Source organism: Oncorhynchus gorbuscha, linkage group LG15 (genome assembly GCF_021184085.1).
Source record: "Oncorhynchus gorbuscha isolate QuinsamMale2020 ecotype Even-year linkage group LG15, OgorEven_v1.0, whole genome shotgun sequence".
Classification (NCBI taxonomy): domain Eukaryota; kingdom Metazoa; phylum Chordata; class Actinopteri; order Salmoniformes; family Salmonidae; genus Oncorhynchus; species Oncorhynchus gorbuscha.
The window spans coordinates 3,848,941-3,867,637 of NC_060187.1; the positions used below are offsets into that span (position 1 = coordinate 3,848,941).

Sequence of the window (18,697 nt, forward strand, 5' to 3'; positions counted from 1 at the left end):
TATAAAGTAGTGCACTACGTAGGGTATAGGGTTCCATAGTGCTCTGGTCTAAAGTAGTGCACTACGTAGGGAATAGGATTCCATAGTGCTCTGGTCTAAAGTAGTGCACTATATATAGGGAATAGGGTTCCATAGGGCTCTGGTCAATAGTAGTGCACTATATAGGGTTCCATTGGGCTCTAGTCAATAGTAGTGCACTATATAGGGTTCCATTGGGCTCTAGTCAATAGTAGTGCACTATATAGGGAATAGGGCACCATTTGGCAGACAGAGTGTTGAGTCTTCTTCAGTGAGAACATATTCCTAGAGGGATTCCCGTCAGACAGTGAGCTCTGACTGAAGCAACAGGAGGGTTCTAGTTATGTTGTCCACCCAGCTTCAGTGCTCAGACAGAGATAAGAGGGTGTGGGGTGAGTAGCTGTCATAGTACCAACAGTTCCACCTCTAGCTCCCAGCAGCTCTTCCCACCCTGTCCTCCCGTTCGGGCAGGGCAGAGTGGGTCGTGTTCATTAGGCACGTAAGCAGCAACAACAACGAAAAACACACAAAACAGGGAGGGACTACCCCCTTGACTTATCCACTGAGAAACGTTTACATTTTCTTCTTCCGTTGCAAAAAGGTTTTAAAACACATCGCATGCTGTAACAGATCCATGACCTGGGTGACGGAACAGGAAGTCCAGGCTAGGCCCGATCCTTACGTTTCAGTTTGTTAGACTTTTTGACAGCTCCGTTCTGGTTGAGCAGCTTCAGGACCTTGTCTTTGTGGTCCAGAACCTTCATCATAGTGTCCCGGGCCTCTGTAACCTGGTCCATCACTAGCTTACAACGCTGTATGTTACCCTGCACACAGAACCAACATTTAGTTAGACCTACATGAGAACACTGTAGTCAGTATCACAAGTATCACACTATTGAGTATAAAAACAAATCGATGCAGTGAAATCGTCTGGACTCCCCACCCCCAACTGTGACTGAGACCAAATAAACTTGTGACTTTTGTGTAACATGTGAGCAAAAGGATAAATAAATGTCATCAAGTGCTCAACCGATCAATCAATCGCTTAATCAATCAATCCACGTTCTTGTATGAGTTAACCTATAATGATGATGTGGTTAAGAAAGAGTGATTTGAATACTGATGTTAACCTTTCTGGTTAGAACCTTTTTCGGCAAAACAGGTCTTCCAAAGGTGGTGGAGTAGCAAATCTTTACCTTCAGTGCTCGGTTGTCTCCACCAAGTCGGTCCCCAAATAATTTGATTTGTTGGTTTTAAGCATTAAACTTTCAAATAGCTCTTTGTTGACTGTTGTTGGGTGCTATCGTCCTCCATCAGCACCAGCCTGTACCCTACCTGCCCTAAGCTCTCTCCTGGCCCCTTACACTAAGTCTGAATTTGTCCTGCTAGGTGACCTAAACTGGGACATACTTAAACCACCTGACCAAGTCCTAAAGCAATGGGACTCCCTAAATCTTTCTCAGATTATTACCAATCCCACAAGGTATGACTCCAAACACCCAGAAAAGGCTAAACCCCCTTGTTGTTATCCTCACAAATAATCCTGATAGGTATCAGAGGCTAAGTCCTTCATGACCTGGCCTCTGTAAATTGGTATAGAATAAGCTTGATCCTTGTCGAAGACGCTTGGACCTTTTATTTTGATTGGTAACAAACACACCCCCATAAAGAAAATCATCATTTTTCCACCTCAAGAATTGCATTTGGCGAAAGGCTCGGGACACGCACACTCAGGCTGACTGGTTCTCGTTTAGGCAAATGAGAAATAAGTTCACTCAGGCTATCCGGAAGGCCAACGTTAGTTACATTCTCTCTCTGTGGGTCTCATCTCAAGAAGTTCTGGAAAACAGTTAAAGACCTGGAGAATAAACCCTCCTCCTCACAGCTGCCCATGTCCCTTAAAGTTGATGATGTGGTTGTTACTGACAAGCAGCACATGTCCCTTAATGTTGATGATGTGGTTGTTACTGACAAGCAGCACATGTCCCTTAAAGTTGATGATGTGGTTGTTACTGACAAGCAGCCCATGTCCCTTAAAGTTGATGATGTGGTTGTTACTGACAAGCAGCACATGTCCCTTAATGTTGATGATGTGGTTGTTACTGACAAGCAGCACATGTCCCTTAAAGTTGATGATGTGGTTGTTACTGACAAGCAGCCCATGTCCCTTAAAGTTGATGATGTGGTTGTTACTGACAAGCAGCACATGTCCCTTAATGTTGATGATGTGGTTGTTACTGACAAGGACCACATGTCCCTTAATGATGATGATGTGGTTGTTACTGACAAGGACCACATGTCCCTTAATGATGGTGTGGTTGTTACTGACAAGGAGCCCATGTCCCTTAATGATGATGATGTGGTTGTTACTGACAAGGAGCCCATGTCCCTTAATGATGATGATGTGGTTGTTACTGACAAGGAGCCCATGTCCCTTAATGATGATGATGTGGTTGTTACTGACAAGGACCACATGTCCCTTAATGTTGATGATGTGGTTGTTACTGACAAGGAGCCCATGTCCCTTAATGATGATGATGTGGTTGTTCCTGACAAGGACCACATGTCCCTTAATGTTGATGATGTGGTTGTTACTGACAAGGAGCACATCGCTGAGCTCTTTAAATCACCAGTTCATTAAGTCAGGATTCCTATTTGACTCAGCCACGCCTCCTTGCCATTTCCTCATCTCCCACCCTTTCTAATGTGACTATCCCAGATGCTATCCCAGAACTTTTGAGATATTTTGTAGCGACGTTGCGTAAATTGGAAGCTGTGTTTTTCTGGATCAAACGCGCCAAATAAATGGACATTTTGGATAAATATCGACAGAATTAACCGAACAAAAGGACCATTTGTGATGTTGATGGGACATATTGGAATGCCAACAGAAGAAGCTCGTCAAAGGTAAGGCATGATTTATATTTTATTTCTGCGTTTTGTGTCGCACCTGCAGAGTTGAAATATGCTACTCTCTCATTGTTTACTGCTGTGCTATCATCAGATTATAGCATCTTACGCTTTCGCCCGAAAAGCCTTTTTGACATCTGACATGTTGGCTGGATTCACAACGAGTGTAGCTTTAATTTGCTATCTTGCATGTGTAATTTAATGAAAGGTAGATTTTTATAGAAATGTATTTGAATTTGGCGCTCTGCATTTTCCCTGGCTACTGGCCATGTGGGACGCAAGCGTCCCGCCTACCCGAGAGAGGTTAAAAGAGAAAATCAAGCTGATCCTAACTGTTATAGGCCAATTTCTATTTTGCTCTGTTTATCAAAAGTGATGGAAAAACTTGTAAATAATCAACTGACTGGTTTTCTTGATGTCTATAGTATTCTCTCTGGTATGCAATCTGGTTTCCTCTCAGGTTATCGCAGTGTCCCTGCAACCTTAAAAAGGTCCTCAATGATGTCACCATTGCCCTTGATGCTGCTATTTTTATTGACTTGGCCAAAGCTTTTGATACGGTAGACCATTCCATTCTTGTGGGCCGGCTAAGGAGTATTGGTATCTCTGAGGGGTCTTTGGCCTGGTTTGCTAACTACCTCTCTCAAAGAGTGCAGTGTATAAAGTCAGAACATCTGCTGTTTCAGCCATTGCCTGTCACCAAGGGAGTACCCCAAGACTCGATCCTAAGTCCCACACTCTCCTCAATTTACATCAACAACATAGCTCAGGCAGTAGGAAGCTCTCTCATCCATTTATATGCAGATGATACAGTCTTATACTCGGCTGGCCCTTCCCGGATTTAAACTTTGTACAACAAGCTTTCTCTGCCCTTAACCTTGTTCTGAACACCTCCAAAACAAAGATCATGTGGTTTGGTAAGAAGAATGCCCCTCTTCCCACAGGTGTGATTACCACCTCTGAGGGTTTAGATCTTGTGGTAGTCACCTCATACAAGTACTTGGGAGTATGGCTAGACAGTACACTGTCCTTCTCTCAGCACATATCAAAGCTGCAGGCTAAGGTTAAATCTAGACATGGTTTCCTTTATCGTAATCGCTCCTCCTTCACCCCAGATGCCAAACTAAACCTGATTCAGATGACCATCCTACCCATGCTAGATTACGGAGAAGTAATTTATAGATCGGCAGGGAAGTGTGCTCTCATTCGGCCATCAGATTGGCCACCAATGCTCCTTATAAGATGCATCACTGCACTCTATACTCCTCTGTAAACTGGTCATCTCTGTATACCCGTCACGAGACCCACTGGTTGATGCTCATTTATAAAACCCTCTTAGGCCTCACTCCCCCCTATCTGAGATATCTACTGCAGCCCTCATCCTCCACATACAACACCCGTTCTGCCAAACACATTCTGTTAAAGGTCCCCAAAGCACACACATCCCTGGGTCTCTCCTCTTTTCAGTTCGCTGCAGCTAGTCACTGGAACAATCTGCAACAATCATTCAAACTGGACAGTTTTATCTCCAGCTCTTCATTCAAAGACTCAATCATGGACACTCTTACTGACAGTTGTGGCTGCTTTGTGTGATGTATTGTTCTCTCTACCTTCTTGCCCTTTGTGCTGTTGTCTGTGCCCAATAATGTTCGTACCATGCTGTGTTGCTACCATGCTGTGTTGCCATGTGTTGCTGCCTTGCTATGTTGTTGTCTTAGGTCTCTCTTTATGTAGTGTTGTCTCTCTTGTCACGATGTGTTTTGACCTTCATTTTTATTTTTTAATTCAAGCTCTCGTCCCCGCAAGACGCCCTTTGCCTTTTGATAGGCCGTCATTGTAAATAAGAATTTGTTCTTGACTAAATAAAGTTTAAATAAAAAATAAATTAAAATGTTGTACATGTACTGTTTACTGTCCCCACAAACCTGTATGAGTTCGTTAATGCGGTGCAGCTCGTCGTCGACCCCGGCCCTCTTCTTAGGGATTAGCCCCTCCTGAAGGGAAGTCAGTCTGCTATACACATCATGCTCCAGGTTCGACTAGGGGTCAGAGGTTAGAGGTCAGAGATCAGCCTGGAGGGATGTCAGTCTCCTATATATACATGTAAATGAATTACTTAAAAATCATACAATGTGATTTTCTGGATTTTTGTTTTAGATTCCGTCTCTCACAGTTGAAGTGGTCCTTCTGTAGCTCAGTTGGTAGAGCATGGCGCTTGTAACGCCAGGGTAGTGGGTTCGATCCCCGGGACCACCCATACGTAGAATGTATGCACACATGACTGTAAGTCGCTTTGGATAAAAGCGTCTGCTAAATGGCATATATTATTATTATTATTATAAGTGTACCTATGATAACAATTACAGACCTCTACATGCTTTGTAAGTAGGAAAACCTGCAAAATCGGCAGTGTATCAAATACTTGTTCTACCCACTATATATATATATATATATATATATATATATATATATATATATATATACACACACACACACACACACACTGAACAAAAATATAAACGCAACATGTAAAGTGTTGGTCCCATGTTTCATGAGTCATTTTTTTTTTCCAGAAATGTTCCGTTCGCACTAAAAGCTCATCTCTCTAAAATGTGGTGCACACATTTGTTTGCATCCCTGTTAGTGAACATTTCTCCTTTGGCGAGACAATCCATCCACCTGACAGGTGTTCCATATCAAGAAGCTGATTAAACAGCATGATCATTACACAGGTGCACCTTGTGCTGGGAACAATAAAAGGCCACTTTAAAATGTGCAGTTTTGTCACATAACACAATGCTACAGAAGTCTCAAGTTTTGAGGGAGCGTGCAATTGGCATGCTGACTGCAGGAATGTCCAAAAAAAGATGTTGCCAGAGAATTTAATGTTCATTTCGCTACCATAAACTGCCTACGTCGTTTTAGAGAATTTGGCAGAAGGTCCAACCGGCCTCACAACCGCAGACCACGTGTACGGCGTTGTGTGGGCGAGCAGTTTGCTGATGTCAGCGTTGTGAACAGAGGGCCCCATGGTGGAGGTGGGGTTATGGTATGGACAGAGGGCCCCATGGTGGAGGTGGGGTTATGGTATGGACAGAGGGCCCCATGGTGGAGGTGGGGTTATGGTATGGACAGAGGGCCCCATGGTGGAGGTGGGGTTATGGTATGGACAGAGGGCCCCATGGTGGAGGTGGGGTTATGGTATGGACAGAGGGCCCCATGGTGGAGGTGGGGTTATGGTATGGACAGGCATAAGCTACAGACAAACAAATACAATTGCATCAACGGCAATTTAAATGCACAGAATTATTTTTTATTTAACATATATTTATCCAGGCAAGTCAGTTAAGAACAAATTCGTATTTTCAATGACGGCCTGGGAACAGTGGGTTAACTGACTTGTTCAGGGGCAGAACGACAGATTTTTACCTTGTCAGCTCGGGGATTTGAGCATGCAACCTTTCAGTTATTGGCCCATCGCTCTAACCACTAGGCTACCTGCTGCCCCATGATACACTGTGACAAGATCCTGAGGCAGAGATGCCTATCTGTATTCCCAGTCACGTGAAATCCATAGATGAGGACCAGATTAATTTATTTAAAAAATATATATTTTATCGTATAAACTGTCACTCAAATCTTTGAAATTGTTGCATACATCATGCTCCAGGTTCGACTAGGGGTCAGAGGTTACAGATCGACCTGGAGGGACGTCAGTATGCTATATACATCATGCTCCAGGTTCGACTAGGGGTCAGAGGTTACAGATCGGCCTGGAGGGACGTCAGTATGCTATATACATCATGCTCCAGGTTCGACTAGGGGTCAGAGGTTACAGATCGGCCTGGAGGGACGTCAGTATGCTATATACATCATGCTCCAGGTTCGACTAGGGGTCAGAGGTTACAGATCGGCCTGGGGGGACGTCAGTATGCTATATACATCATGCTCCAGGTTCGACTAGGGGTCAGAGGTTACAGATCGGCCTGGAGGGACGTCAGTATGCTATATACATCATGCTCCAGGTTCGACTAGGGGTCAGAGGTTACAGATCGGCCTGGGGGACGTCAGTATGCTATATACATCATGCTCCAGGTTCGACTAGGGGTCAGAGGTTACAGATCGGCCTGGAGGGACGTCAGTATGCTATATACATCATGCTCCAGGTTCGACTAGGGGTCAGAGGTTACAGATCGGCCTGGAGGGACGTCAGTATGCTATATACATCATGCTCCAGGTTCGACTAGGGGTCAGAGGTTACAGATCGACCTGGAGGGACGTCAGTATGCTATATACATCATGCTCCAGGTTCGACTAGGGGTCAGAGGTTACAGATCGGCCTGGAGGGACGTCGGTATGCTATATACATCATGCTCCAGGTTCGACTAGGGGTCAGAGGTTACAGATCGGCCTGGAGGGACGTCAGTATGCTATATACATCATGCTCCAGGTTCGACTAGGGGTCAGAGGTTACAGATCGGCCTGGAGGGACGTCAGTATGCTATATACATCATGCTCCAGGTTCGACTAGGGGTCAGAGGTTACAGATCGGCCTGGAGGGACGTCAGTATGCTATATACATCATGCTCCAGGTTCGACTAGGGGTCAGAGGTTACAGATCGGCCTGGAGGGACGTCAGTATGCTATATACATCATGCTCCAGGTTCGACTAGGGGTCAGAGGTTACAGATCGGCCTGGAGGGACGTCAGTATGCTATATACATCATGCTCCAGGTTCGACTAGGGGTCAGAGGTTACAGATCGGCCTGGAGGGACGTCGGTATGCTATATACATCATGCTCCAGGTTCGACTAGGGGTCAGAGGTTACAGATCGGCCTGGAGAGACGTCGGTATGCTATATACATCATGCTCCAGGTTCGACTAGGGGTCAGAGGTTACAGATCGGCCTGGAGGGACGTCAGTATGCTATATACATCATGCTCCAGGTTCGACTAGGGGTCAGAGGTTACAGATCGGCCTGGAGGGACGTCAGTATGCTATATACATCATGCTCCAGTTTCGACTAGGGGTCAGAGGTTACAGATCGACCTGGAGGGACGTCAGTATGCTATATACATCATGCTCCAGGTTCGACTAGGGGTCAGAGGTTACAGATCGGCCTGGAGGGACGTCAGTATGCTATATACATCATGCTCCAGGTTCGACTAGGGGTCAGAGGTTACAGATCGACCTGGAGGGACGTCAGTATTCTATATACATCATGCTCCAGGTTCGACTAGGGGTCAGAGGTTACAGATCGGCCTGGAGGGACGTCAGTATTCTATATACATCATGCTCCAGGTTCGACTAGGGGTCAGAGGTTACAGATCGGCCTGGAGGGACGTCAGTATGCTATATACATCATGCTCCAGGTTCGACTAGGGGTCAGAGGTTACAGATCGGCCTGGAGGGACGTCAGTATGCTATATACATCATGCTCCAGGTTCGACTAGGGGTCAGAGGTTACAGATCGACCTGGAGGGACGTCAGTATGCTATATACATCATGCTCCAGGTTCGACTAGGGGTCAGAGGTTACAGATCGACCTGGAGGGACGTCAGTATGCTATATACATCATGCTCCAGGTTCGACTAGGGGTCAGAGGTTACAGATCGGCCTGGAGGGACGTCAGTATGCTATATACATCATGCTCCAGGTTCGACTAGGGGTCAGAGGTTACAGATCGGCCTGGAGGGACGTCAGTATGCTATATACATCATGCTCCAGTTTCGACTAGGGGTCAGAGGTTACAGATCGACCTGGAGGGACGTCAGTATGCTATATACATCATGCTCCAGGTTCGACTAGGGGTCAGAGGTTACAGATCGACCTGGAGGGACGTCAGTATGCTATATACATCATGCTCCAGGTTCGACTAGGGGTCAGAGGTTACAGATCGGCCTGGAGGGACGTCAGTATGCTATATACATCATGCTCCAGGTTCGACTAGGGGTCAGAGGTTACAGATCGGCCTGGAGGGACGTCAGTATGCTATATACATCATGCTCCAGTTTCGACTAGGGGTCAGAGGTTACAGATCGACCTGGAGGGACGTCAGTATGCTATATACATCATGCTCCAGGTTCGACTAGGGGTCAGAGGTTACAGATCGACCTGGAGGGACGTCAGTATGCTATATACATCATGCTCCAGGTTCGACTAGGGGTCAGAGGTTACAGATCGGCCTGGAGGGACGTCAGTATGCTATATACATCATGCTCCAGGTTCGACTAGGGGTCAGAGGTTACAGATCGGCCTGGAGGGACGTCAGTATGCTATATACATCATGCTCCAGGTTCGACTAGGGGTCAGAGGTTACAGATCGACCTGGGGGGACGTCAGTATGCTATATACATCATGCTCCAGTTTCGACTAGGGGTCAGAACCGGTTAGAGGTCAGGGGTCAGGGCTTAAGGGTTTCAACCAGACATTAAAGGAACATTGACATAAGTACTGCATAATACAAGCTCCAAAATACGAAATACACATTTCCCTATTTTTTCACTAATTAAAAGGTCACTTAAAAATGTCCTCTGGTGGCTGCAAATGAGAACTGAGAGACGTATCGCCAACGACACTCACCAGCTGCATGAGCTGAGCAACACACAAGTGCATCTTCCATCCCTGAGCTCGCCGTGCTACTCCTCTCTGATTGGCCACTTCCTGTAACGACTCCTTCTCCTCTGTAGGACACATAACAGAAGACATGACCAAGCTGACCCCGTTTTTAAACGAAGGCTTCGTAAACACGACGCAACTACATGACCTATAACCGAACGTCATGGTTTAGAAATGTGACATAACCTTGTGCTTTATAAAGGGTGACATAAGCACGACTTAAATAAAGACCTTATAGATCATATTAAATGGAGGCTTCACAAAGCATTTATAACCCATCATGCATCTTGATAGGGCGTTGAAACGCCAGGACAGAGGGTTCAATTCCCAGGAACACCCATATATACGTAAAAATGGATTCACACATGACTAAGTCTCTTTGGATAAAACAGTCCACTAAATTGAATATAATTATATTAAAATCTAAAACATTTCAAGGATGGTTAAACTTCTTTCCCTCCTGGGTGAATAGTCCCATGTTAATCCTGACCTCAACTTCCCCCCATAATGCTGTGCTGCAGGATACCTCTAAAGCGCAGTCGTGCACAACAACAACAACAACAACAAAGCCGTTGTTGAGGCCTGTTTTTACTCCATTGAGAGTGACTGGCATTGTGGCCGCCAATGGAACGGGCCAGCAGTACTATTACTCAAGAGCCTCATACGAAATGACAAAATATATACATTCTACTGAGCCTACTGAGTATTCCTTTACAATACTTCTACTGCAGCACACCCTGTAGGCTGCTCTGAGAGGAGTGTACAGAACCCAGATGATTTGGAGCGGTCCTACAGTACCCTGAGACTACTGCACCAGGTATTCCTCTTCTGGTACCATGCTGGACACCAGGGCTTGATTACAACCTGTTACAATGTTGCCAACATGGCTGATCTTTCAGCAGGGGGAGTGGACGTGTTAAAGACCTGACTGGGTCCAGCGCCGTGTGGTATAGATAGTTAAAGACCTGACTGGGTCCAGCGCCGTGTGGTATAGATAGTTAAAGAACTGACTGGGTCCAGCGCCGTGTGGTATAGATAGTTAAAGAACTGACTGGGTCCAGCGCCGTGTGGTATAGATAGTTAAAGAACTGACTGGGTCCAGCGCCGTGTGGTATAGATAGTTAAAGACCTGACTGGGACCAGGTATGGTGTGTTTGTGTAATGAGGAACATGGAAAAAGCCATTTCAATTTCTTTAGTTTGGGGGCTTTCATCAAGGTGTTTCTGTAGGTTGGGGGCTTTCATCAAGGTGTTTCTGTAGGTTGGGGGCTTTCATCAAGGTGTTTCTGTAGGTTGGGGGCTTTCATCAAGGTGTCTCTTTAGGTTGGGGGCTTTCATCAAGGTGTCTCTTTAGGTTGGGGGCTTTCATCAGGGTGTTTCTTTAGGTTGGGGGCTTTCATCACAGTGTCTCTTTAGGTTGGGGGCTTTCATCACAGTGTCTCTTTAGGTTGGGGGCTTTCATCAAGGTGTCTCTTTAGGTTGGGGGCTTTCATCAGGGTGTCTCTTTAGGTTGGGGGCTTTCATCAGGGTGTCTCTTTAGGTTGGGGGCTTTCATCACGGTGTCTCTTTAGGTTGGGGGCTTTCATCACAGTGTCTCTTTAGGTTGGGGGCTTTCATCAAGGGAAGTGTTTTAGGTTGGGGGCTTTCATCAGGGTGTCTCTTTAGGTTGGGGGCTTTCATCACAGTGTCTCTTTAGGTTGGGGGCTTTCATCAAGGGAAGTGTTTTAGGTTGGGGGCTTTCATCAAGGTGTTTCTGCACCTGGCTCCCACTAACATACCCCGTTCAAAGACACTTCCATCTCGAGGCTTAAAAATCCTTCTTTAACCCATCTCCTCCCCTTCATCTACACTGATTGAAGTAGATTTAATAAGTTACATCAATAGGCGATCATAGATTTCACCTGGTCAGCCTATGTCGTGTTTTGTAATACTCAGTGTATAAGCCTGGAATATCAACCAATCAGAAGTGGCCTTAGTGGGAGTAACCATATAATTGTATAGGAGTGACCTTTACTGAGTAAAGGATTTGTCAGGCACTAGTTAACACAGTCAAAAAGTCAGAATCTTTGCTAAACTCTTGCGCATTTCCACAAAACTAACACTAACTAATACTAACTAATACTAACTAACTAGTAACTAATACTAACTAATGCTAACTAATACTAACTAATACCAACTAATACTAACTAAATAGTAACTAACTAGTAACTAATACGAACTAACTAGTAACTAATACTAACTAACTAGTAACTAATACTAACTAATACTAACTAATGCTAACTAATACCAACTAATACTAACAAATATTACCTAACTAGTAACTAACTAGTAACTAATACTAACTAACTAGTAACGAATACTAACTAATTAGTAACTAATACTAACGGATACTAACTAATACTAACTAACTAGTAACTAATACTAACTAATACTAACTAACTAGTAACCCATACTAAATAACTAGTAACCAATACGAACTAATACTAACTAACTAGTAACTAATACTAACTAACTAGTAACTAATACTAACTAACTAGTAACTAATACTAACTAATACTAACTAACTAGTAACTAATAAAGGCCAGGTTTCATGCGTTGGGTCCATCAGACCTTCCGCACACTTGGGTGGAAGTGTCTGGGAACGAGAGGAGCTGTAAATGTGACTAACATCACTTTACGTTAAAGAGTGTGCCGTCCTTCAGCACAACACGTCACCCTTTATAAAGCATGACATGTTAGATGTTAGAGTCACTCAGAGAGAGAGAGAGAGGAGAGAAGAGAGAGGAGAGATAGAGAGGAGAGAAGAGAGAGAGAGAGAGAGAGAGAGAGAAGAGAGAGAGAGAGAGAGAAGAGAGAGAGAGAGAGAGAGAGAGAGAGAGAGAGAGGCATGTTAGACTCTTAAAGAGTGTGCCGTCCTTCAGCACAACGCCTCACCCTTTATAAAGCACACGATTATATCACAGTTGACATAGTGGGTTACGTCACATTTGACATTGGTGATCGCATCACGCAGTTATGCCACATTTATGAACCCTTTATAAAGCACGACGTACGGTTACGGATGCTTCGTAACACATTTATGTAGTGCTTATGAAGGCATTATGAAGCCTTTATAAGCTGAACGTCATTTAAAGCAGGACCTGAAAGCTTATACATGCTTATAAAACAACTTATCCTCTGACATAGACAACCAGAGATCTAAATCAGTCATGAAAATAACTTAATAGTAACATACTAAGAGCGACATAATATTAGAAGCCTCATAATAACACATTATAAAGGCTCACACATGCTTATAACACCTTATATGCATTCCAGAACATATTTAATAAAATACACTATGTCTGCTAGTCAGAACCTCTTCATAAAATGTAGAAAAAAGGACGTTCTGAGAAATTACTTATTTTTTTAAATAGATTTTTTTAAAGAGCACAAGTTTTTTTTTTTTGCGTTCTGATTGGACCAATACTGACCTTTGATCCGGATGTCGCTGTACCTCTGGAAGTGGTGATAGGCTGCCTTCCAGGGGTTCCTATAGTGACGCAGCAGAGTGACAGGTGGGCGCGGCCTGACAGGGACGTAACGCACCCCTTCCTCATCTGAGACAGATCACAGCAAAGCACTAGTATCAGAATTGATACAACTTGGAATTTCACTTGACTTCCTGATTTGACTGAAACTGAAATGGAATTGACCCCACAGTGGTGAGTACAACTGTGCATGGTTTAGTGGTATCCACCCACCCACATACTCTCTGGGAGGGGACTCTCTCCTCTTAGCCCTGCTGCCCAGGGGCCTGTGGCCCATAGCCCTGTCCTCATCTTCCTGATTTGACTGAACTGAAATGGAATTGACCCCACCGTGGTGAGTACAACTGTGCATGGTTTAGTGGTATCCACCCACCCACATACTCTCTGGGAGGGGACTCTCTTAGCCCCTGCCCAGGGGCCTGTGGCCCATAGCCCTGTCCTCATCTTCCTGATTTGACTGAACTGAAATGGAATTGACCCCACCGTGGTGAGTACAACTGTGCATGGTTTAGTGGTATTCACCCACCCACATACTCTCTGGGAGGGGACTCTCTCCTCTTAGCCCTGCTGCCCAGGGGCCTGTGGCCCATAACCCTGTCCTCATCTGTACTGTTGGTCTCCAACATTTCGGTCTCTTCTGTGGAAATGACGTGCTGCTGTTTGGGGCTTCTTCCTGGGGAGGCACCAGGAACCAGGTCCCCTGAGGAGGGGTCCCGTGGGGGACCCGGCCTGGCGGGGCTGGGTGATGAGGCCTGAGTTCGCCGAGGGCTGGGGCACTGAGGAGAGGGGGGACAGACGTAAATCACAGTACAGGCATGTCCAACCAGTTTTATTTCCTTGTTTAAGAAAGATAGATGGGACTAGGGAGCTTTCACAATGAATCTTTCCTGGAATCCTCACATTAAGCTTTGGCGATGTCTAGAACGACACATCATCCAGTCATTTATATTTTTATTTACTTTTTATTTTATTTCACCTTTATTTAACCAGGTAGGCCAGTTGAGAACACCTGTATTTAACCAGGTAGGCTAGTTGAGAACACCTTTATTTAACCAGATAGGCTAGTTGAGAACACCTTTATTTAACCAGGTAGGCTAGTTGAGAACACCTTTATTTAACCAGGTAGGCTAGTTGAGAACACCTTTATTTAACCAGGTAGGCTAGTTGAGAACACCTTTATTTAACCAGGTAGGCTAGTTGAGAACACCTTTATTTAACCAGGTAAGCTAGTTGAGAACAAGTTCTCATTTACAACTGCGACCTGGCCAAGATAAAGCAAAGCAGTTCGACAGATACAACGACACAGAGTTACACATGGAGTAAAACAAACATACAGTCAATAATTCCATTAGAAAAATAAGTATATATACGATGTGAGCAAATGAGGTGTGATAAGGGAGGTAAAGGCAAAAAAAGGCCATGGTGGCGAAGTAAATACAATATAGCAAGTAAAACACTGGAATGGTAGATTTGCAGTGGAAGAAAGTGCAAAGTAGAAATAAAAATAATGGGGTGCAAAGGAGCAAAATAAATAAATAAATATTATATTATATATGATAGCATTGTGTATTTTTGTTTTCTTAGAGAGGGGGGGGGATTTAATATGCAGTATAATTTGGTGCATAATGTCTTTCTTATTTAAAATTGTTACAAAAGCCAAAAACAATCTCATTAAATAAATGTTCAAAACATTATTATTATTAGGCCTAGATATTTTTTTTGTCAATGCTGCAGAATGATTTACACATTGGTAGGGCTGTTTAACTTGTCCATAAGAACACTTAAGATATCAGTTATATTAGCCTTTTATAAACTGATATTATAGCCATATCAAGTGTAGTGTTGTTATTTCATCTTGATAATCTGGGTAAACACAGACGTATAACCTGCCTTAGTAACTATAGTACAGCCTGCCTTAGTAACTATAGTACAGCCTGCCTTCACTGAGTAACTATAGTACAGCCTACCTCAGTAACTATAGTACAGCCTGCCTTCACTGAGTAACTATAGTACAGCCTGCCTTAGTAACTATAGTACAGCCTTCCTTCGTAACTATAGTACAGCCTACCTCAGTAACTATAGTACAGCCTGCCTTCACTGAGTAACTATAGTACAGCCTGCCTTAGTAACTATAGTACAGCCTGCCTTAGTAACTATAGTACAGCCTGCCTTAGTAACTATAGTACAGCCTGCCTTCACTGAGTAACTATAGTACAGCCTGCCTTAGTAACTATAGTACAGCCTGCCTTCACTGAGTAACTATAGTACAGCCTGCCTTAGTAACTATAGTACAGCCTTCCTTCGTAACTATAGTGCAGCCTGCCTTAGTAACTATAGTACAGCCTGCCTTAGTAACTATAGTACAGCCTGCCTGAGTAACTATAGTAACTATAGTGCAGCCTGCCTTAGTAACTATAGTACAGCCTGCCTGAGTAACTATAGTAACTATAGTGCAGCCTGTCTTAGTAACTATAGTGCAAGGCAAGGAGAAAGGACGTGAGGTATTACGGAAAGACAAATTGAGTTGGAAACGTTCCCACAGTTACCTGGGTGATACATCTCCATAGACTCCGCCTCCTGCTTGATTTTGACCCCTGTGTGGGCGGAACCTCCGCTGCATGCTGCCGTGCTACTGGCTGCGGGCTGGGTGGGGGAGGCGACAGTATTGGCCATGGAGGCGGGGCCAGGGGGTGTCACGGCCATGGCGGCCGACAGGGCAGAGAGGTGGGTATTGGAGCTGGGCTGGGAGGGGGGTGGAGGACCACGGGGGCCAGCAGGTTGGAGGGGATAGCCTGGGCTGGGGAGGGGGTGGAGGACCACGGGGGCCAGCAGGTTGGAGGGGATAGCCTGGGCTGGGGGAGGGGGTGGAGGACCACGGGGGCCAGCAGGTTGGAGGGATAGCCTGGGCTGGGGAGAAGGGTGGAGGACCACGGGGGCCAGCAGGTTGGAGGGATAGCCTGGGCTGGGGAGGGGGTGGAGGACCATGGGGGGCCAGCAGGTTGGAGGGATAACCTGGGCTGGGGAGGGGGTGGAGGACCACGGGGGCCAGCAGGTTGTAGGGGATAGCCTGGGCTGGGGAGGGGTGGAGGACCACGGAGGGCCAGCAGGTTGGAGGGGATAGCCTGGGCTGGGGAGGAGACCACCTGCTGCTCCACTCCTCCCTGGGAGGGTAGAGACTCCACTGCAGCCATGACTGGGACTGGAGGAGCCACCATGGTCATGTGACCCTCTGCTTTAGGCTTCACTCTGACAGGAGAGAGAGAGGCTTGTTAATTAAGACTCACTCAGAGAGAGAGAGAGGTATGTTAGACTCTGACAGAGAGATGTTAGAGTCACTCAGAGAGAGAGAGAGAGAGAGAGAGAGAGAGAGAGAGAGAGAGAGAGAGAGAGAGAGAGAGAGAGAGAGGTATGTTAGACTCTGACAGAGAGATGTTAGAGTCACTCAGAGAGAGAGAGAGAGAGAGAGAGAGAGAGAGAGAGAGAGAGGTGTTAACATCTCTCTCTGTCAGAGTGAATCTAAGAGTCATGCTAATATGGATTTGTCCCAAATGGCACCTATATATTTCACTACTTTACCAGATCCCTATCTAGACAATAGGGTGCCATCTAGGATTTTTATTTTTTATTTAACCAGACGGGGGCTGGGATAAAAAAAATATAAAAAAATAACATGTAAATATAGGACAAAATAGACATCTCGACAAGAGAGACAACAACATGGCAAGGCAGACAACACAGCATGGTAGCAACACAGCAACAACATGGTAGCAGCACAACATGACAACAACGTGGTAGCAACACAGCATGACAACAACATGGCAGTAACACAGCATGACAACAACACGGCAGCAACACAACATGACAACAACACGGTAGCAACACAGCATGACAACAACGTGGTAGCAACACAGCATGACAACATGGTAGCAACACAGCATGACAACAACGTGGTAGCAACACAACATGGTAGCAACACAACATGACAACAACGTGGTAGCAACACAACATGACAACAACACGGTAGCAACACAGCATGACAACAACGTGGTAGCAACACAACATGACAACAACGTGGTAGCAACACAGCAACAACATGGTAGCAGCACAACATGACAACAACGTGGTAGCAACACAGCATGACAACAACATGGCAGTAACACAGCATGACAACAACACGGCAGCAACACAACATGACAACAACACGGTAGCAACACAGCATGACAACAACACGGTAGCAACACAGCATGACAACAACGTGGTAGCAACACAGCATGACAACATGGTAGCAACGCAGCATGACAACAACATGGCAGCAACACAACATGGTAGCAACACAACATGACAACAACGTGGTAGCAACACAACATGACAACAACACGGTAGCAACACAGCATGACAACAACGTGGTAGCAACACAACATGACAACAACGTGGTAGCAACACAACATGACAACAATGTGGTAGCAACACAGCATGACAACAACACGGTAGCAACACAACATGACAACAACATGGTAGCAACACAGCATGACAACAACATGGTAGCAACACAGCATGACAACAACATGGTAGCAACGCAGCATGACAACAACATGGCAGCAACACAACATGGTAGCAACACAACATGACAACAACGTGGTAGCAACACAACATGACAACAACACAGTAGCAACACAGCATGACAACAACGTGGTAGCAACACAACATGACAACAACGTGGTAGCAACACAACATGACAACAACGTAGTAGCAACACAGCATGACAACAACACGGTAGCAACACAACATGACAACAACATGGTAGCAACACAGCATGACAACAACATGGTAGCAACACAGCATGACAACAACATGGTAGCAACACAGCATGACAACAACATGGCAGCAACACAACATGGTAGCAACACAACATGACAACAACGTGGTAGCAACACAACATGACAACAACGTGGTAGCAACACAACATGACAACAACACGGTAGCAAGAAAAGAAAGAAAGCAACACAACATGACAACAACATGGTAGCAACACAGCATGACAACAACATGGTAGCAACACAACATGACAACAACATGGTAGCAACACAACATGACAACAACGTGGTAGCAACACAACAACAACCTGGTAGCAACACAACATGACAACAACATGGTAGCAGCACAACATGACAACACGGTAGCAACACAACATGACAACAACGTGGTAGCAACCCAACATGACAACAACGTGGTAGCAACACAGCATGACAACAACACGGTAGCAACACAACATGACAACAACATGGTAGCAACACAACATGACAACAACATGGTAGCAACACAGCATGACAACAACATGGTAGCAACGCAGCATGACAACAACATGGCAGCAACACAACACGGTAGCAACACAACATGACAACAACGTGGTAGCAACACAACATGACAACAACACGGTAGCAACACAACATGACAACAACGTGGTAGCAACACAGCATGACAACAACGTGGTAGCAACACAACATGACAACAACGTGGTAGCAACACAGCATGACAACAACATGGTAGCAACACAACATGACAACAACGTGGTAGCAACACAACATGACAACAACACGGTAGCAACACAGCATGACAACAAC

At 45.2% G+C, this 18,697-nt stretch overlaps 2 protein-coding genes across 3 annotated transcripts in view; both read right to left on the reverse strand.

Moving 5' to 3' along the window:
* LOC123996535 (histone deacetylase complex subunit SAP130-like) overlaps positions 1-18,697 on the reverse strand; it is a 109,420-nt gene that overhangs the window by 72,629 nt on the left and 18,094 nt on the right. The gene's annotated exons all lie outside the window — the stretch shown is intronic.
* On the reverse strand, positions 139-13,733 carry LOC123996534 (histone deacetylase complex subunit SAP130-like). Of its 2 annotated transcripts, none has more exons than XM_046299941.1 (5): positions 13,603-13,733; positions 13,020-13,145; positions 9,512-9,612; positions 4,854-4,967; positions 139-842 (listed from the first exon to the last, which is right to left on the reverse strand). In XM_046299941.1, exons 1-5 carry the CDS (start codon positions 13,700-13,702, stop codon positions 684-686), a joined length of 600 nt encoding a protein of 199 aa, XP_046155897.1. In that variant the 5' UTR covers positions 13,703-13,733; the 3' UTR covers positions 139-683. The 2 variants fall into 2 exon arrangements, with proteins under 2 accessions (XP_046155897.1, XP_046155896.1); XM_046299940.1 differs by lacking the exon at positions 13,603-13,733 and adding an exon at positions 13,290-13,437.